Genomic DNA, 19,340 nt, shown 5'->3' on the forward strand with positions numbered 1-19,340 from the left:
TCCCCTCCTCTCCCCTTACACCTTCCCCTCCTCCTCCTCTCCCGTTACACCATCCCCTCCCCCTCCTCTCCCCTTACACCTTCCCCTCCCCCTCCTCTCCCCTTACACCTTCCCCTCGCCCTCCTCTCCCCGTACACCTCATAAAATCCTCTCTCCCTTTCCCAAATCTTGTCATCTACCATTTGCTTTGGTGGTGTTAATGGGGCATTTTGCTGTCTGCTGTTTTATTATGCTGGTTATATTTTCAAATCTCTCTTCTGATAAATATCTTTTGTTCTCGTTTGCTTTATTGAGATACAGCGCGGAATGGGCTCTTCGAGCCATGCCGCCCAGCAACCCCTGATTTACCCCTTGCCTGATCATGGGACTATTAACAATGACCCATTAACCTACTAACCGGTCGGTCTTTGGACTGTGAGAGGAAATCGGTGCACCCAGAGGAAACTCACACGGTAACGGGCAGAACGTTAAAAACTCCGTACAGGCAGCGGCTGGAATTGAACCCTTTTTGCATGCACTGTAAAGCGCCGTGTTAACCATTACACTTCCGTGTCGTTACCACCACCCCTCCATTGGTTCCTAAAGGAATTCCAATGCTCTTTCTGAAAAATGCCTTTTCATTTCAGTTCAGTGTCTTTCTTTGCCAAGTTATCCGAGTGTCTCGAGCCCACTGTGGGACAGCTTTTCTTTCTCCGCGGAGTTTTGGATGATGCCTGGTTCTTTCTACTTCGGGCCATCTGCCGTGGGTCGGGGTGGGGTTTGGACGCTACCAGTCCCATTCTGCCGCCAGTAGTCCGATGGCGGGAGAGTTTTTAAACTGGAACCGGGGACGATCTTGGGAGACGGGATCCAGTGGAAGGAGCAGTCGTCACAAACTGGGGTCTCCATTGTTTGCCGTGGAGGGCTAGCTATCTCTTATCATACCCCCCGCTCTCCACGGAGCATTGCGGAGACGTCTTCCTGGCTATTAGATCCCGTCTGCCCGTTGGAGCTGACTGGCGTGCCTCGAACACACTGGGGTACGAGGCCATCGGTTCCCCTCGCCTGGCTTAGCCCGCCTGTTGGAGCGGTGGCGCGGGGAGCGGCCGCTGTCACATGCCAGCAGCTGCTTGGAGCCACACGTGTGGTCCGAGTGTCCGGCAGTGCCCAAACTTTTCCCTGTGGTGGAGTCGGAGGCCAGTGGGTGGGGGGTTACTATAGCTGCCTTGGAGTGGGCACCGTGGGCCTGTCTCTGTGCTGTCTGGTGATAATCTCTCTCATTTCGCCGCAGACGCACGCCTGCGGACAGGATGTCGACATCGCAGAAGCACCGCAACTTCGTGGCTGAGCCCATGGGCGAGAAGTCGGTGAAGTGCCTGGCGGGGATCGGCGAGGCCCTCGGCCAGAGGCTGGAAAATCAGGGATTTCAGAAGGTGAGCAGTCCCCTCCCCCCCCCCCCCCCCCCGATCCCCTACCTCCCTCACTCGTTTACCCCCCTCCGGATCCTCCTGCAGAACTGAGGGTTCACTCAGTGGAAGTGGGAGGGCTGTTGCCCGTCTTGTCCTGGGTCAAATCTCCCTAAACTCTAAAGTACACTGGGGCTAACAGCAGGTCATTGGCGATTGGCTGTTGCTGCCGGTACAGAATGATGTGGACAGAGGTGTAGGAATCTCCCTACACTGGGGCTAACAGCAGGCCATTAGCGATCGGTTGTTGCCACCGGTACCGAATGATGTGACAGAGGTGTCGGAATTTTTGATGGTTCAGAAGGTTCATTTCATTTTCAGAGTAAGCACGATACAACTCTAAGATCTGTCTTCTCCAGATAGCCAGGAAATACAGAAAGACACGAGAAAGAAAACGAAACAAAAACTTGCAAACCCCCCCCCCCCCGCACAAAAGCTAACAGACCGCCCGCCCCTGAAAACAGCAGCTTGAACATCAATCCGTAAACTCCTCCCTCGCAAAAACATCTTAACATATCGGCCGCAAGGGGGAGGAAAAAACAGAGGCAGTAACATCGAATCCCAAAAAATTAACATAATAAAAATCTAACATATCATAGAAAATCTAACATCACCTGTGTGGAGAAAGAGCAACAACAAGCCCCAATCCTCCACACCCTCCCCCTCACCCCCACCCCCACATAACTACTAACATTGTCCACAAGGACATCAAACCGCAACCCCCCCCCCGAACACCAAAGTTACCTGGGTAAGCTTCGTTCGGAGAGTGGGTGAGGGTGTGGGACGAGCTGCTGGCGAACGCGGTATTCAGAGGAATGAGAAGGGGCCATAGAAAGTTATGAGTTGTTGGGCAAGGTGGTCGGGAATGTCGTTTTCTCTGGTAAGTGGCACCAGAACGAGGGGACATGTCCTATAGAGTCTAGGGGGCGCAGAACTTTGGCGAGATATACTGCTGCCAGAAAACCACAAACTTAACGCCATACGTCAGTGATTTGGAAGATCCTTTCTTGTTCAACGATAAAATCGGAGATGAGGAGGAACGACTTTTCCCCCTGCCGTCCAGAGAGGAATTGAATCTGTGGAATTCTCAAATTGGGTCGGGTGGGACTGGAACTCGAGGTCATGGGTGAAAGGTGAAATATTTGAGGGAACTCCTTCACTCAGAGGGTGGTGGGAGTGTGGAGCGAGACGCCAGTGGAACTGGTGGAGACGGGTTCCGTTTTAGCGACGTCTGGGGTCGGTGCGTTTGGGGAGGGGAGGGGCCAGCTGCAGATCGATGGGAATGGGCGGAGTAACAGTCGGGCATGGTCCACACGTTGTGGTGTGGTGCCACCATAGCAGACCATAAGGTATAGGAGCAGAAGTATGCCATTTGGCCCAAACATTCTGCTCTGCCATTCAATCATGGGCTGATCCAATTCTTCCAGTCATCTCCACTCCCCTGGAAAGACTGCACCCAACAGGAGAAACAGCCCAATGTGGAAAAGTCAACGAACTGCGCAAATGTCGGGGGGGAATAATCATAATAATAAATAAACAATAAATATCGAGAACGTGAGGTGAAGAGTCCTTGAAAGTGAGTCTTTAGGTTGTGGGAACAGTTCAGTGATGGGGCAAGTGTAGTTATCCCTTTTTGTTCAGGAGCCTGATGGCTGAGGGGTGATAACTGTGAGGAAGTCAGGGTTCCATTTGCATAAGCTCCCTCGACTTACTGAAACATTAAATTATGAGCGAGGAGGTAAAATGTTTTTCCCCCACTGCTAAGTGAGGCTAGAGCTAGGTGACGTAGGTTCAAGTTCCAAGGGAATAGACTTTGTACAGAGGTGAGGAGAATCGGCTTTTCTTAGAGTAGTGAATCTGGAATTCTCTGCCTGGGGAAGAAATAGAGGTACCCCATTAAATAGATTTACAACACAGTAAGATTTTTTTGTATAGCCAGAGAATTAAGGGTTATCGGGAAGAGGCATGCCCAGGTCAGCCATGATCTTAGCAACACACGCGCGCGCGCACACACGCACGCATACACACACACACACACACACACACACACACACACACACACACACACACACACACACACACAGACACACACACACACTCACACACACACACACACACACACACACACACACACACACACACACACACACACACACACACACACACTCTCTCACTCACACAATGCTGACATCCTGTGCGCCGTAATGAACTCTTGTTCGACGTTTCGGGCTAAGACCCTTCCTCAGGACTGGGGGGCGGTGAAGAGTGATGAGACGTCAGAATAAGAAGGTGGGGGTAGGGATGGAAGACGTGCAAGGTGGTGGGTGATAGGTGAGAGAGAGAAAGGGCTGAAGGGGGAAATCTGATAGAAGACTGGAATGGATGGGGCAGCACCAGAGGGAGGTGATGAGCGAGTAAGGAAATGAGGTGAGAGAGAGGAATGGAGGGGGGGTATTACTGGAAGTTCAAGAAATCGAAGTTCATGCCATTAGGCTGAAAGCTACCCAGTCGGAATATGAGGTGTTGCTCTTCCAAACTGAGTGGGCCTCATCACGGCCGCAGAGGAGGCCGTGGACTGGCACGTCGGAATGGGAGGTAGAATTGAAATAGGTGGCCACTGGGAGATCCCACTTTTTCTGGCGGACGGAGCGTAGGTGCTCGACGAAGCAATCCCCAATCTGTGTCGGGTCTCGCCGATACACCGGAGGCCACCGCGTACAGTAAATGATCCACTGACGTGATCTTATTTAGTTATGGAGCAGGTTTGACTGATCAGGTGGCCAACACCTGCTTGTCTTTGCCTGAAAGCTATTTCTCAGATACTCAAACCACCCCATCTGGCACCAACAATCATTCCACGGTCAAAGTCAGTCAGATCATATTTCTTCCCCATTCTGAACAACCAAACCTCTTTGACCATGTCTGCATGCTTTTATGCCTCAATGCTGTCACCTGATTGGCTGATTCGGTATTTGCACTAATGTTGTGGGGGTGTTGGGAGCAGGCATGTGGGGTTTGTAAGATATTTGTCTCCTTTACGGTTTGCCTCACCAACAAGCCTGAGCCGGCTAAGTTGTGCCGTTCCAAACTGGCTGAGAGGCTCCGGATAGTGGAGAGTTCTGCTTTGTACGCTAGCTTGTTTACGGGAGCAGTGTGCTGATCTCTCGCTCTCTCTCTCTCTCTCTCTCTCTCCCTCCCTCTCTAGGCGTCTGCGGTGCTGGGCCAATATCTGGTCCTGAACAAGGACGAGGGGATGTTCAAGGAGTGGCTGAGTGACACCTGCCAGGCCAATTCCAAGCAAAGCAGCGACTGCCACACCTGCTTGCGGGAGTGGAGCGACGCCTTCCTGTAATCTCGCCCCCTGACCCCCATCCCTCCCACACCCCCTCCTTCTCAGAGTGAAATCGGCCCACCCAGCTCATTTGGTTCGGTCCTTGTGCTCCCTTAACTACTGAAGCCACTAGGAGGGCCGGGCTGTGAACCGGAGAGCACGGGAAGGGTTGCCCTCTTCCCCTGCCACTACTCATCACACCCTCCTGAGCCAAGACGTTGGATATTCTTAGCGTGAGGTTTTTTTTTAAAACCTTCCCCCCTCCCCTCCACTACCCACCCCTGTGCTGAAAATGAGTAATCTGCCCTGTGACGGGTCACACAGAGTGAGGCTTTCATTTCGATTGTGCCACGAACCAGTTCTCGTTTTCTCTCTCTCTCTGCTTGAAGATCCATTCCAGAGGCCACACTGAGTTCTGAACTGCGACTCTCATTATTTCAAGCCCGCCATCCTCCTTCCCGCTCCCATGACTGCGCTGGGTGTTGAGACTCAACTTCACTGTAGAAATTGTTCTTAAATTTTATATGAATAAATAAGTCTGTGTTGCTCTGGAATATTCTCATTGCTCCTCTTAGCCGGCCTTTTTGGTAGTGGCATCAGTACCGGACTCTGAGGCGAGCGGTCGAATCCGGTCGGCTCCTTGCACGCTTTCCATTAATGAGTGTTGGGCAAGCAACTCGGCCTCGTAAAAAAAAAATAGACGAAAATGCTAAAGAAATGGCGAGGTTGCTGCCTGATGTGCGGAAGAGGACAGCAAATCTGTCAGGCGATGTTTTAGGAAGAATTTCAAAGAGTCAAAGTACATGCACATTTATGAAAGTACATTTATTATACAGTCTGAGACAGCCACCAAACAAAAACACCATGGAAAAACCCTTCCATTACGCAAACCCCACCCCACCCCCCCCGCACGTGGAAACAGCATTAACAACGAAAAACAACAACACAGTATAAAATGCAAAATCAAAAGAGTCCAGGTATATTCAGTTCAGCTCAGTGTCCGTTACCTGCAGGCCACCCCAATTCAAAGTCGCCCAAAACAGCAACGTCAAAAAAAATTGGCCAGAAACGGGTCATAACATGAACCACAAATCCACAAATGGCATCAATCAAATTTGCCCAAGAACACTTCCGTCGTCTGATTTCTGAACTGACACAATAACACAATATTTTTGGTCTCTTTTTCCCCCACACACATATAATGAGTTGTGGCTAACGGAGACTTAAAGAGTAGATACGAGATAGGACACCTTCCACTCACTCGGGACAGGAGACCGTTGCTGATGTGAGAAGGTCTGTGGACGCCGGGACCCCAAGGCCGCACACACAAAACGCTGGAGGAGCTCGGCAGGTCAGGCTGCATCTATGGGGAAGAGTGAACCAAAGAGTCTCGTTGAAGGGTCTTGGCCCGAAACGGTGACTGTTTGATTTTTCCATGGGTACTGCCTGGCCTGCGGAGGAGACTCCCCTTGGAGTCTGTGCAGTAACATTTAGCATGCGCCAGATAGATTCCTCTGTCAATAACTATTAGGAACTAAAACACAATTTTAAGATACTGTAGTAGTGTTCTGAATTTAATTTGTTACTCAGTTAAATCGTAGTTTCAAGCAACACACACAAAATGCTGGTGGAACGCAGTAGGCCAGGCAGCATCTATAGGGAGAAGTACAGTCGAAGTTTCGGGCCGAGACCCTTCGTCAGGACTAAATGACAGGAAAGATAGAGACTTGAAGGTAGTGGAGGGAGGGAAAAATGCGGTTGGTTTGTTTTATACCTTTTTACTACTTCCATGAAATTTCGGCTAACTGGGGCAAAATGTTCTGGTCCTGGCATGTCCCAATTAACTGGAATCTGCTGTGTTTCCTCTTGCAATTTACAGTGTTGTGCTGTTGCTGCTTCTGCATATCAAATTTCACAGCGCGCACCAGTAATATTAAACCCGATTCAGTTCCGTAGGTGGAATGGCGTGCTTGTAGTCTCAATTAACTCTCACATGGAGTTCTCTGTCACCCTCCCCCCCCCCCAAAGCTGTAACGGTTGGAGGGTGCATTTTGTTGTCAAAGTATGCATGTGCAGTACAACTCTGATAATCGTCTTCTCCAGATGCCCATGAAATACAGAAAAACCATGGGAGTTGAAAGGAAATACATCAATTCTCCCCCCCCCCCCCGGATGGAACAGAAAGACAAGAAAAAACCAAAACCCCCACCCCTCCTTCGCAGAAAAAGCTAAGATTCCGCCCCCTCCCCATGGAAAATGGCAGCCGGAATATCAAAAGCCCAACCTCCCCCCCACCCCTCCCTTGCACACAGAAAACTGACAGTTAAAAATTAGTTTTCAAATAAGAACAAGATTCTCAGTGTTGGGTGGCATCAACGGAGGAAGAAACCATTGAAAGTTTTCGTGCCTGAAGCTCTTCATCCTGACGAAGACCACTTGTGCATGCCATCTTGGACAATGACTCCCATCCACTCCATACTGTACTGGTTAGGCACAGGAGTACATTCAGCCAGAGACCCATTCCACCGAGATGCAACACTGAGCGACATAGGAAGTCATTCCTAGCTGTGGCCATCAAACTTTACAACTCCTCCCTCGGAGTGTCAGACACCCTGAGCCAATAGGCTGGTCCTGGACTTATTTCCACGGCATGATTTACTTATTATTATTTAATTATTTATGGTTTTATATTGCTATATTTCTACACTATTCTTGGTTGGTGCAACTGTAACGAAACCCAGTTTCCCTCAGGATCAATAAAGTACGTCTGTCTGTCTGTTTTGTGTCTGTGGTGGAAGTCATCTGCGAGACACTGAAGCTGGTGATAAAAGAATTCTTTATTCATCAGCAGAAGCGGGCAGATCCTCTCGGCCGAGGCTCACCGGCTGAAAAGACCATCACCCTGAAGATCAAAGTTAACGGTAGGTGGCTCAATTAAACCTCAGCAGTTACAGTGATGTGGTTCGCTCCAGCACTCTGGGTGGACTGAGTTGCGTATCTACAGTAGGAGACACCTCAGAATGTTCAAATGCCTTTGCCAGGATAAAATAATTGCAAGCTTCCCTGAACTTATTTACAATGGTGCTAATTATTTAGTACAAGACAGGAACAGGCCATTCGGCCCACAATGTTGTGCTGGACCAGCTAAAAAACAAAGCATCCAAACACTAATTCCTCCTACCTACACTGTGTTCATATCCCTCCATCTTCCTCACATCCACGTGCTTATCCAAACGTCTCTCAAAAAGCATCTATCACCATAACAGGCATTCACCTCTCTGAGTAAAAAACTTACCCCTCACCCCCCCCCCCACCTTCAATGGCTACCCAAACGGTATATAAGGTGTTGTTCCTCCAACCTGAGTGTGGCTTCATCTTGACAGTAGCGGAGGCCGTGGATAGACGTATCAGAATGGGAATGGGACGTGGAATTAAAATGTGTGGCCACTGGGCGATCCTGCTTTCTCTGGAGGACCGAGCGTAGGCGTTCAGCGAAACGGTCTCCCAGTCTGCGTCGGGTCTCACCGATATATAAAAGGATATATGAATCCCACAGATTCACCACCCTCTGGCTAAATGCAGGTTTAAACGGATGGTTGATGGTCAGCACAGGCTCGGCGAGCCGAGGAACCTGCTTCTATGCTGAATCTCTCTGGATAATACAAGTTTGGGGAGGGAATTCTCGAGTTACACCACACGACTCGTGCACAGCAGAGAAAATTCGGGGACTCTGCCTTTTCTCTTTTAAGCGGCAGAAGATGAGAGGTGTATAGGATGATGAGAGGCATTGATCGTGTGGATAGTCATAGAGGCTTTTTTTCCCAGGGCTGGAATGGCTAACACGAGGGGGCACAGTTTTAAGGTGCTTGGAAGTAGGTACAGAGGAGTAAATTTTTTACTCAGAGAGTGGTGAGTGCTTGGAAGTAGGTACATAGGAGTAAATTTTTTACTCAGAGTGTGGTGAGTGCTTGGAATGGGCTGCCGGCGACGGTGGTGGAAGCAGATACGATAGGGTCTTTTAAGAGACTCCTGGACAGGTACATGGAGCTTAGAACAATAGTGAGCTATGGGCAAGCCTAGGTAATTTCTAAAGTAAATACATGTTCGACACAGCTTTGTGGGCCGAAGGGTCTGTATTGCGCTGTGGGTTTTATATGTTTCTAGGTTCTAAAAGGAGGAGGCACAAGCGACCGGGACTTCAAGAGCATGGGGCGAGGAAGATGTGGGAAAACCTCCGAGGGATTTGCAGGTGGGGATGAGGAGCGCTGGCGGAGAAACGAGCCGGGAGAAGGGGACAGGCAGGTCTGAGATCGCAGGGAACCGGCACAGTCCCTTCGTCAGGGAGCGAACGTGAGGGTCCGAGATCCGGGGTTGGGGGGTGGAGGGAGCTGAGGCCGAGGATGGTCCCGTCTATCAGGCCTGGTTGGGTCAGTCTGGCCCGGAGGGCCGAAGGGAATTCAACCCCCATCCCCTCGCTGCCGCCTCATCCCCCACCTGCCCCCTTCCGCCATGCTCCTTCAGCAGTACTTCCGGTCCATCCTCAATCGTCTTCCCACCTACTTCCGCCCCCAATACTAAACCCTTTCGGGACGGAGAGGAGGGGCTGCGGTTTTCCACCTCAGACCCTAGTAATTATCGGGGAGGGTGAGAGAGGGAGCGGGGCAGGAGGAGTGGATGGAGGAAACGAAAAGGAAGGGGGCTGGAAGTTTCGCCGTCCGGAACGACTGATAGGCGCACACACACAGGGAGGCGGGGGAAGGGGAAGCTATAAAGCGGCGGACCGGCCGGCGATCGTGACCCAGAAGCAGTCGGTTGGCGGGATCGGAGGTGGGTGAGGAGGGAGCGTGGAGGAGCGCCCGGGGTTGCGGGATTCGAGGGAGCGTCTGCGGGGGGGTAGTTTGGTTGCAACCGGGGTGGTCGTAGATTAGGAGGGGCCGGTCGTGCCGGTGGGTGTAACGTGGACCTGGGCTGCGAGGCTTCCTTCCCCCTCCCTCCCTCCCTCTGTACACCTTCCCCTCCTCTCCCCTTACACCATCCCCTCCCCCTCCTCTCCCCTTACACCATCCTCTCCCTTTACACCTTCCCCTCCTCCTCCTCTCCCTGTACACCTTCCCCTCCCCCTCCTCTCCCCTTACACCTTCCCCTCCCCCCCCTCTCTCCGTACACCTTCCCCTCCCCCTCCTCTCCCCTTACACCTTCCCCTCCCCCTCCTCTCCCCTTACACCATCCCCTTCCCCTCCTCTCCCCTTACACCATCCCCTTCCCCTCCTCTCCCCTTACACCATCCCCTTCCCCTCCTCTCCCCTTACACCATCCCCTTCCCCTCCTCTCCCCTTACACCATCCCCTCCCCCTCCTCTCCCCTAACGCCATCCCCTCCCCCTCCTCTCCCCTAACGCCATCCCCTCCCCCTCCTCTCCCCTTACGCCATCCCCTCCCCCTCCTCTCCCCTTACGCCATCCCCTCCCCCTCCTCTCCCCTTACGCCATCCCCTCCCCCTCCTCTCCCCTTACGCCATCCCCTCCCCCTCCTCTCCCCTTACGCCATCCCCTCCCCCTCCTCTCCCCTTACGCCATCCCCTCCCCCTCCTCTCCCCTTACGCCATCCCCTCCCCCTCCTCTCCCCTTACGCCATCCCCTCCCCCTCCTCTCCCCTTACGCCATCCCCTCCCCCTCCTCTCCCCTTACGCCATCCCCTCCCCCTCCTCTCCCCTTACACCATCCCCTTCCCCTCCTCTCCCCTTACACCTTCCCCTCCTCCTCCTCTCCCGTTACACCATCCCCTCCCCCTCCTCTCCCCTTACACCTTCCCCTCCCCCTCCTCTCCCCTTACACCTTCCCCTCGCCCTCCTCTCCCCGTACACCTCATAAAATCCTCTCTCCCTTTCCCAAATCTTGTCATCTACCATTTGCTTTGGTGGTGTTAATGGGGCATTTTGCTGTCTGCTGTTTTATTATGCTGGTTATATTTTCAAATCTCTCTTCTGATAAATATCTTTTGTTCTCGTTTGCTTTATTGAGATACAGCGCGGAATGGGCTCTTCGAGCCATGCCGCCCAGCAACCCCTGATTTACCCCTTGCCTGATCATGGGACTATTAACAATGACCCATTAACCTACTAACCGGTCGGTCTTTGGACTGTGAGAGGAAATCGGTGCACCCAGAGGAAACTCACACGGTAACGGGCAGAACGTTAAAAACTCCGTACAGGCAGCGGCTGGAATTGAACCCTTTTTGCATGCACTGTAAAGCGCCGTGTTAACCATTACACTTCCGTGTCGTTACCACCACCCCTCCATTGGTTCCTAAAGGAATTCCAATGCTCTTTCTGAAAAATGCCTTTTCATTTCAGTTCAGTGTCTTTCTTTGCCAAGTTATCCGAGTGTCTCGAGCCCACTGTGGGACAGCTTTTCTTTCTCCGCGGAGTTTTGGATGATGCCTGGTTCTTTCTACTTCGGGCCATCTGCCGTGGGTCGGGGTGGGGTTTGGACGCTACCAGTCCCATTCTGCCGCCAGTAGTCCGATGGCGGGAGAGTTTTTAAACTGGAACCGGGGACGATCTTGGGAGACGGGATCCAGTGGAAGGAGCAGTCGTCACAAACTGGGGTCTCCATTGTTTGCCGTGGAGGGCTAGCTATCTCTTATCATACCCCCCGCTCTCCACGGAGCATTGCGGAGACGTCTTCCTGGCTATTAGATCCCGTCTGCCCGTTGGAGCTGACTGGCGTGCCTCGAACACACTGGGGTACGAGGCCATCGGTTCCCCTCGCCTGGCTTAGCCCGCCTGTTGGAGCGGTGGCGCGGGGAGCGGCCGCTGTCACATGCCAGCAGCTGCTTGGAGCCACACGTGTGGTCCGAGTGTCCGGCAGTGCCCAAACTTTTCCCTGTGGTGGAGTCGGAGGCCAGTGGGTGGGGGGTTACTATAGCTGCCTTGGAGTGGGCACCGTGGGCCTGTCTCTGTGCTGTCTGGTGATAATCTCTCTCATTTCGCCGCAGACGCACGCCTGCGGACAGGATGTCGACATCGCAGAAGCACCGCAACTTCGTGGCTGAGCCCATGGGCGAGAAGTCGGTGAAGTGCCTGGCGGGGATCGGCGAGGCCCTCGGCCAGAGGCTGGAAAATCAGGGATTTCAGAAGGTGAGCAGTCCCCTCCCCCCCCCCCCCCCCCCGATCCCCTACCTCCCTCACTCGTTTACCCCCCTCCGGATCCTCCTGCAGAACTGAGGGTTCACTCAGTGGAAGTGGGAGGGCTGTTGCCCGTCTTGTCCTGGGTCAAATCTCCCTAAACTCTAAAGTACACTGGGGCTAACAGCAGGTCATTGGCGATTGGCTGTTGCTGCCGGTACAGAATGATGTGGACAGAGGTGTAGGAATCTCCCTACACTGGGGCTAACAGCAGGCCATTAGCGATCGGTTGTTGCCACCGGTACCGAATGATGTGACAGAGGTGTCGGAATTTTTGATGGTTCAGAAGGTTCATTTCATTTTCAGAGTAAGCACGATACAACTCTAAGATCTGTCTTCTCCTGATAGCCAGGAAATACAGAAAGACACGAGAAAGAAAACGAAATAAAAACTTGCAAACCCCCCCCCGCACAAAAGCTAACAGACCGCCCACCCCTGAAAACAGCAGCTTGAACATCAATCCGTAAACTCCTCCCTCGCAAAAACATCTTAACATATCGGCCGCAAGGGGGAGGAAAAAACAGAGGCAGTAACATCGAATCCCAAAAAATTAACATAATAAAAATCTAACATATCATAGAAAATCTAACATCACCTGTGTGGAGAAAGAGCAACAACAAGCCCCAATCCTCCACATCCTCCCCCTCACCCCCACCCCCACATAACTACTAACATTGTCCACAAGGACATCAAACCGCAACCCCCCCCCCCGAACACCAAAGTTACCTGGGTAAGCTTCGTTCGGAGAGTGGGTGAGGGTGTGGGACGAGCTGCTGGCGAACGCGGTATTCAGAGGAATGAGAAGGGGCCATAGAAAGTTATGAGTTGTTGGGCAAGGTGGTCGGGAATGTCGTTTTCTCTGGTAAGTGGCACCAGAACGAGGGGACATGTCCTATAGAGTCTAGGGGGCGCAGAACTTTGGCGAGATATACTGCTGCCAGAAAACCACAAACTTAACGCCATACGTCAGTGATTTGGAAGATCCTTTCTTGTTCAACGATAAAATCGGAGATGAGGAGGAACGACTTTTCCCCCTGCCGTCCAGAGAGGAATTGAATCTGTGGAATTCTCAAATTGGGTCGGGTGGGACTGGAACTCGAGGTCATGGGTGAAAGGTGAAATATTTGAGGGAACTCCTTCACTCAGAGGGTGGTGGGAGTGTGGAGCGAGACGCCAGTGGAACTGGTGGAGACGGGTTCCGTTTTAGCGACGTCTGGGGTCGGTGCGTTTGGGGAGGGGAGGGGCCAGCTGCAGATCGATGGGAATGGGCGGAGTAACAGTCGGGCATGGTCCACACGTTGTGGTGTGGTGCCACCATAGCAGACCATAAGGTATAGGAGCAGAAGTATGCCATTTGGCCCATCCATTCTGCTCTGCCATTCAATCATGGGCTGATCCAATTCTTCCAGTCATCTCCACTCCCCTGGAAAGACTGCACCCAACAGGAGAAACAGCCCAATGTGGAAAAGTCAACGAACTGCGCAAATGTCGGGGGGGAATAATCATAATAATAAATAAACAATAAATATCGAGAACGTGAGGTGAAGAGTCCTTGAAAGTGAGTCTTTAGGTTGTGGGAACAGTTCAGTGATGGGGCAAGTGTAGTTATCCCTTTTTGTTCAGGAGCCTGATGGCTGAGGGGTGATAACTGTGAGGAAGTCAGGGTTCCATTTGCATAAGCTCCCTCGACTTACTGAAACATTAAATTATGAGCGAGGAGGTAAAATGTTTTTCCCCCACTGCTAAGTGAGGCTAGAGCTAGGTGACGTAGGTTCAAGTTCCAAGGGAATAGACTTTGTACAGAGGTGAGGAGAATCGGCTTTTCTTAGAGTAGTGAATCTGGAATTCTCTGCCTGGGGAAGAAATAGAGGTACCCCATTAAATAGATTTACAACACAGTAAGATTTTTTTGTATAGCCAGAGAATTAAGGGTTATCGGGAAGAGGCATGCCCAGGTCAGCCATGATCTTAGCAACACACGCGCGCGCGCACACACGCACGCATACACACACACACACACACACACACACACACACACACACAGACACACACACACACACACACACACACACACACACACACACACACACACACACACACACTCTCTCACTCACACAATGCTGACATCCTGTGCGCCGTAATGAACTCTTGTTCGACGTTTCGGGCTAAGACCCTTCCTCAGGACTGGGGGGCGGTGAAGAGTGATGAGACGTCAGAATAAGAAGGTGGGGGTAGGGATGGAAGACGTGCAAGGTGGTGGGTGATAGGTGAGAGAGAGAAAGGGCTGAAGGGGGAAATCTGATAGAAGACTGGAATGGATGGGGCAGCACCAGAGGGAGGTGATGAGCGAGTAAGGAAATGAGGTGAGAGAGAGGAATGGAGGGGGGGTATTACTGGAAGTTCAAGAAATCGAAGTTCATGCCATTAGGCTGAAAGCTACCCAGTCGGAATATGAGGTGTTGCTCTTCCAAACTGAGTGGGCCTCATCACGGCCGCAGAGGAGGCCGTGGACTGGCACGTCGGAATGGGAGGTAGAATTGAAATAGGTGGCCACTGGGAGATCCCACTTTTTCTGGCGGACGGAGCGTAGGTGCTCGACGAAGCAATCCCCAATCTGTGTCGGGTCTCGCCGATACACCGGAGGCCACCGCGTACAGTAAATGATCCACCGACGTGATCTTATTTAGTGATGGAGCAGGTTTGACTGATCAGGTGGCCAACACCTGCTTGTCTTTGCCTGAAAGCTATTTCTCAGATACTCAAACCACCCCATCTGGCACCAACAATCATTCCACGGTCAAAGTCAGTCAGATCATATTTCTTCCCCATTCTGAACAACCAAACCTCTTTGACCATGTCTGCATGCTTTTATGCCTCAATGCTGTCACCTGATTGGCTGATTCGGTATTTGCACTAATGTTGTGGGGGTGTTGGGAGCAGGCATGTGGGGTTTGTAAGATATTTGTCTCCTTTACGGTTTGCCTCACCAACAAGCCTGAGCCGGCTAAGTTGTGCCGTTCCAAACTGGCTGAGAGGCTCCGGATAGTGGAGAGTTCTGCTTTGTACGTTAGCTTGTTTACGGGAGCAGTGTGCTGATCTCTCGCTCTCTCTCTCTCTCTCTCTCTCTCCCTCCCTCTCTAGGCGTCTGCGGTGCTGGGCCAATATCTGGTCCTGAACAAGGACGAGGGGACGTTCAAGGAGTGGCTGAGTGACACCTGCCAGGCCAATTCCAAGCAAAGCAGCGACTGCCACACCTGCTTGCGGGAGTGGAGCGACGCCTTCCTGTAATCTCTCCCCCCTGACCCCCATCCCTCCCACACCCCCTCCTTCTCAGAGTGAAATCGGCCCACCCAGCTCATTTGGTTCGGTCCTTGTGCTCCCTTAACTACTGAAGCCACTAGGAGGGCCGGGCTGTGAACCGGAGAGCACGGGAAGGGTTGCCCTCTTCCCCTGCCACTACTCATCACACCCTCCTGAGCCAAGACGTTGGATATTCTTAGCGTGAGGTTTTTTTTTAAAACCTTCCCCCCTCCCCTCCACTGCCCACCCCTGTGCTGAAAATGAGTAATCTGCCCTGTGACGGGTCACACAGAGTGAGGCTTTCATTTCGATTGTGCCACGAACCAGTTCTCGTTTTCTCTCTCTCTCTGCTTGAAGATCCATTCCAGAGGCCACACTGAGTTCTGAACTGCGACTCTCATTATTTCAAGCCCGCCATCCTCCTTCCCGCTCCCATGACTGCGCTGGGTGTTGAGACTCAACTTCACTGTAGAAATTGTTCTTAAATTTTATATGAATAAATAAGTCTGTGTTGCTCTGGAATATTCTCATTGCTCCTCTTAGCCGGCCTTTGTGGTAGTGGCATCAGTACCGGACTCTGAGGCGAGCGGTCGAATCCGGTCGGCTCCTTGCACGCTTTCCATTAATGAGTGTTGGGCAAGCAACTCGGCCTCGTAAAAAAAAAATAGACGAAAATGCTAAAGAAATGGCGAGGTTGCTGCCTGATGTGCGGAAGAGGACAGCAAATCTGTCAGGCGATGTTTTAGGAAGAATTTCAAAGAGTCAAAGTACATGCACATTTATGAAAGTACATTTATTATACAGTCTGAGACAGCCACCAAACAAAAACACCATGGAAAAACCCTTCCATTACGCAAACCCCACCCCACCCCCCCCCCGCACGTGGAAACAGCATTAACAACGAAAAACAACAACACAGTATAAAATGCAAAATCAAAAGAGTCCAGGTATATTCAGTTCAGCTCAGTGTCCGTTACCTGCAGGCCACCCCAATTCAAAGTCGCCCAAAACAGCAACGTCAAAAAAAATTGGCCAGAAACGGGTCATAACATGAACCACAAATCCACAAATGGCATCAATCAAATTTGCCCAAGAACACTTCCGTCGTCTGATTTCTGAACTGACACAATAACACAATATTTTTGGTCTCTTTTTCCCCCACACACATATAATGAGTTGTGGCTAACGGAGACTTAAAGAGTAGATACGAGATAGGACACCTTCCACTCACTCGGGACAGGAGACCGTTGCTGATGTGAGAAGGTCTGTGGACGCCGGGACCCCAAGGCCGCACACACAAAACGCTGGAGGAGCTCGGCAGGTCAGGCTGCATCTATGGGGAAGAGTGAACCAAAGAGTCTCGTTGAAGGGTCTTGGCCCGAAACGGTGACTGTTTGATTTTTCCATGGGTACTGCCTGGCCTGCGGAGGAGACTCCCCTTGGAGTCTGTGCAGTAACATTTAGCATGCGCCAGATAGATTCCTCTGTCAATAACTATTAGGAACTAAAACACAATTTTAAGATACTGTAGTAGTGTTCTGAATTTAATTTGTTACTCAGTTAAATCGTAGTTTCAAGCAACACACACAAAATGCTGGTGGAACGCAGTAGGCCAGGCAGCATCTATAGGGAGAAGTACAGTCGAAGTTTCGGGCCGAGACCCTTCGTCAGGACTAAATGACAGGAAAGATAGAGACTTGAAGGTAGTGGAGGGAGGGAAAAATGCGGTTGGTTTGTTTTATACCTTTTTACTACTTCCATGAAATTTCGGCTAACTGGGGCAAAATGTTCTGGTCCTGGCATGTCCCAATTAACTGGAATCTGCTGTGTTTCCTCTTGCAATTTACAGTGTTGTGCTGTTGCTGCTTCTGCATATCAAATTTCACAGCGCGCACCAGTAATATTAAACCCGATTCAGTTCCGTAGGTGGAATGGCGTGCTTGTAGTCTCAATTAACTCTCACATGGAGTTCTCTGTCACCCTCCCCCCCCCCAAAGCTGTAACGGTTGGAGGGTGCATTTTGTTGTCAGAGTATGCATGTGCAGTACAACTCTGATAATCGTCTTCTCCAGATGCCCATGAAATACAGAAAAACCATGGGAGTTGAAAGGAAATACATCAATTCTCCCCCCCCCCCCCGGATGGAACAGAAAGACAAGAAAAAACCAAAACCCCCACCCCTCCTTCGCAGAAAAAGCTAAGATTCCGCCCCCTCCCCATGGAAAATGGCAGCCGGAATATCAAAACCCCAACCTCCCCCCCACCCCTCCCTTGCACACAGAAAACTGACAGTTAAAAATTAGTTTTCAAATAAGAACAAGATTCTCAGTGTTGGGTGGCATCAACGGAGGAAGAAACCATTGAAAGTTTTCGTGCCTGAAGCTCTTCATCCTGACGAAGACCACTTGTGCATGCCATCTTGGACAATGACTCCCATCCACTCCATACTGTACTGGTTAGGCACAGGAGTACATTCAGCCAGAGACTCATTCCACCGAGATGCAACACTGAGCGACATAGGAAGTCATTCCTGCCTGTGGCCATCAAACTTTACAACTCCTCCCTCGGAGTGTCAGACACCCTGAGCCAATAGGCTGGTCCTGGACTTATTTCCACGGCATGATTTACTTATTATTATTTAATTATTTATGGTTTTATATTGCTATACTTCTACACTATTCTTGGTTGGTGCAACTGTAACGAAACCCAGTTTCCCTCAGGATCAATAAAGTATGTCTGTCTGTCTGTTTTGTGTCTGTGGTGGAAGTCATCTGCGAGACACTGAAGCTGGTGATAAAAGAATTCTTTATTCATCAGCAGAAGCGGGCAGATCCTCTCGGCCGAGGCTCAGCGGCTGAAAAGACCATCACCCTGAAGATCAAAGTTAACAGTAGGTGGCTCAATTAAACCTCAGCAGTTAGTGATGTGGTTCGCTCCAGCACTCTGGGTGGACTGAGTTGCGTATCTACAGTAGGGGACACCTCAGAATGTTCAAATGCCTTTGCCAGGATAAAATAATTGCAAGCTTCCCTGAACTTATTTACAATGGTGCTAATTATTTAGTACAAGACAGGAACAGGCCATTCGGCCCACAATGTTGTGCTGGACCAGCTAAAAAACAAAGCATCCAAACACTAATTCCTCCTACCTACACTGTGTTCATATCCCTCCATCTTCCTCACATCCACGTGCTTATCCAAACGTCTCTCAAAAAGCATCTATCACCATAACAGGCATTCACCTCTCTGAGTAAAAAAACTTACCCCTCACCCCCCCCCCCCCCACCTTCAATGGCTACCCAAACGGTATATAAGGTGTTGTTCCTCCAACCTGAGTGTGGCTTCATCTTGACAGTTGAGGAGGCCATGGATAGACATATCAGAATGGGAATGGGACGTGGAATTAAAATGTGTGGCCACTGGGAGATCCTGCTTTCTCTGGCGGACCGAGCGCAGGTGTTCAGCGAAACGGTCTCCCAGTCTGCGTCAGGTCTCACCAATATATAAAAGGATATATGAATCCCACAGATTCACCACCCTCTGGCTAAATGCAGGTTTAAACGGATGGTTGATGGTCAGCACAGGCTCGGCGAGCCGAGGAACCTGCTTCTATGCTGAATCTCTCTGGATAATACAAGTTTGGGGAGGGAATTCTCGAGTTACACCACACGACTCGTGCACAGCAGAGAAAATTCGGGGACTCTGCCTTTTCTCTTTTAAGCGGCAGAAGATGAGAGGTGTATAGGATGATGAGAGGCATTGATCGTGTGGATAGTCATAGAGGCTTTTTTTCCCAGGGCTGGAATGGCTAACACGAGGGGGCACAGTTTTAAGGTGCTTGGAAGTAGGTACAGAGGAGTAAATTTTTTACTCAGAGAGTGGTGAGTGCTTGGAAGTAGGTACATAGGAGTAAATTTTTTACTCAGAGTGTGGTGAGTGCTTGGAATGGGCTGCCGGCGACGGTGGTGGAAGCAGATACGATAGGGTCTTTTAAGAGACTCCTGGACAGGTACATGGAGCTTAGAACAATAGTGAGCTATGGGCAAGCCTAGGTAATTTCTAAAGTAAATACATGTTCGA

General features: G+C 50.9%; 2 protein-coding genes across 4 annotated transcripts in view; both read left to right on the forward strand.

Annotated features, from left to right (window-relative positions):
• Positions 1–5,330, forward strand: part of LOC132383982 (barrier-to-autointegration factor A-like) — a 7,109-nt gene extending 1,779 nt beyond the window's left edge. The window contains exons 1-3 of one of the 2 annotated variants that reach the window (XM_059955224.1): positions 155–452; positions 1,271–1,412; positions 4,651–5,330. In XM_059955224.1, the coding sequence (XP_059811207.1) occupies positions 1,290–1,412; positions 4,651–4,797 (270 nt within the window). In that variant the 5' untranslated portion in view covers positions 155–452; positions 1,271–1,289 and the 3' untranslated portion in view covers positions 4,798–5,330. Of the gene's footprint in view, positions 1–154; positions 453–1,270; positions 1,413–4,650 lie in introns of those variants that run through there. The other variant, XM_059955225.1, reaches the window with a different exon arrangement.
• A 4,133-nt stretch (positions 5,331–9,463) lies between these two features.
• On the forward strand, positions 9,464–15,783 carry LOC132383981 (barrier-to-autointegration factor A-like). Of its 2 annotated transcripts, XM_059955222.1 has the most exons (4): positions 9,471–9,603; positions 10,802–10,953; positions 11,772–11,913; positions 15,103–15,783. In XM_059955222.1, the coding sequence occupies exons 3-4, from the start codon at positions 11,791–11,793 to the stop codon at positions 15,247–15,249; spliced, it is 270 nt and encodes an 89-aa protein (XP_059811205.1). In that variant the 5' UTR covers positions 9,471–9,603; positions 10,802–10,953; positions 11,772–11,790; the 3' UTR covers positions 15,250–15,783. The 2 variants fall into 2 exon arrangements, with proteins under 2 accessions (XP_059811206.1, XP_059811205.1); XM_059955223.1 differs by lacking the exon at positions 10,802–10,953 and having other exon boundaries at positions 9,464–9,603.
• Positions 15,784–19,340: the final 3,557 nt, after the last annotated feature.

The sequence above is a fragment of the Hypanus sabinus genome, chromosome 31 (assembly GCF_030144855.1).
Source record: "Hypanus sabinus isolate sHypSab1 chromosome 31, sHypSab1.hap1, whole genome shotgun sequence".
Taxonomy (NCBI): domain Eukaryota; kingdom Metazoa; phylum Chordata; class Chondrichthyes; order Myliobatiformes; family Dasyatidae; genus Hypanus; species Hypanus sabinus.

Bases quoted from the DNA above. Each gene is read 5' to 3' on its own strand.
- LOC132383981 (XM_059955223.1), top strand. From the start codon at position 11,791: ATGTCGACATCGCAGAAGCACCGCAACTTCGTGGCTGAGCCCATGGGC. The intron at 11,914-15,102 runs GTGAGCAGTCCC...CTCCCTCTCTAG, and splicing joins AAAATCAGGGATTTCAGAAG to GCGTCTGCGGTGCTGGGCCA.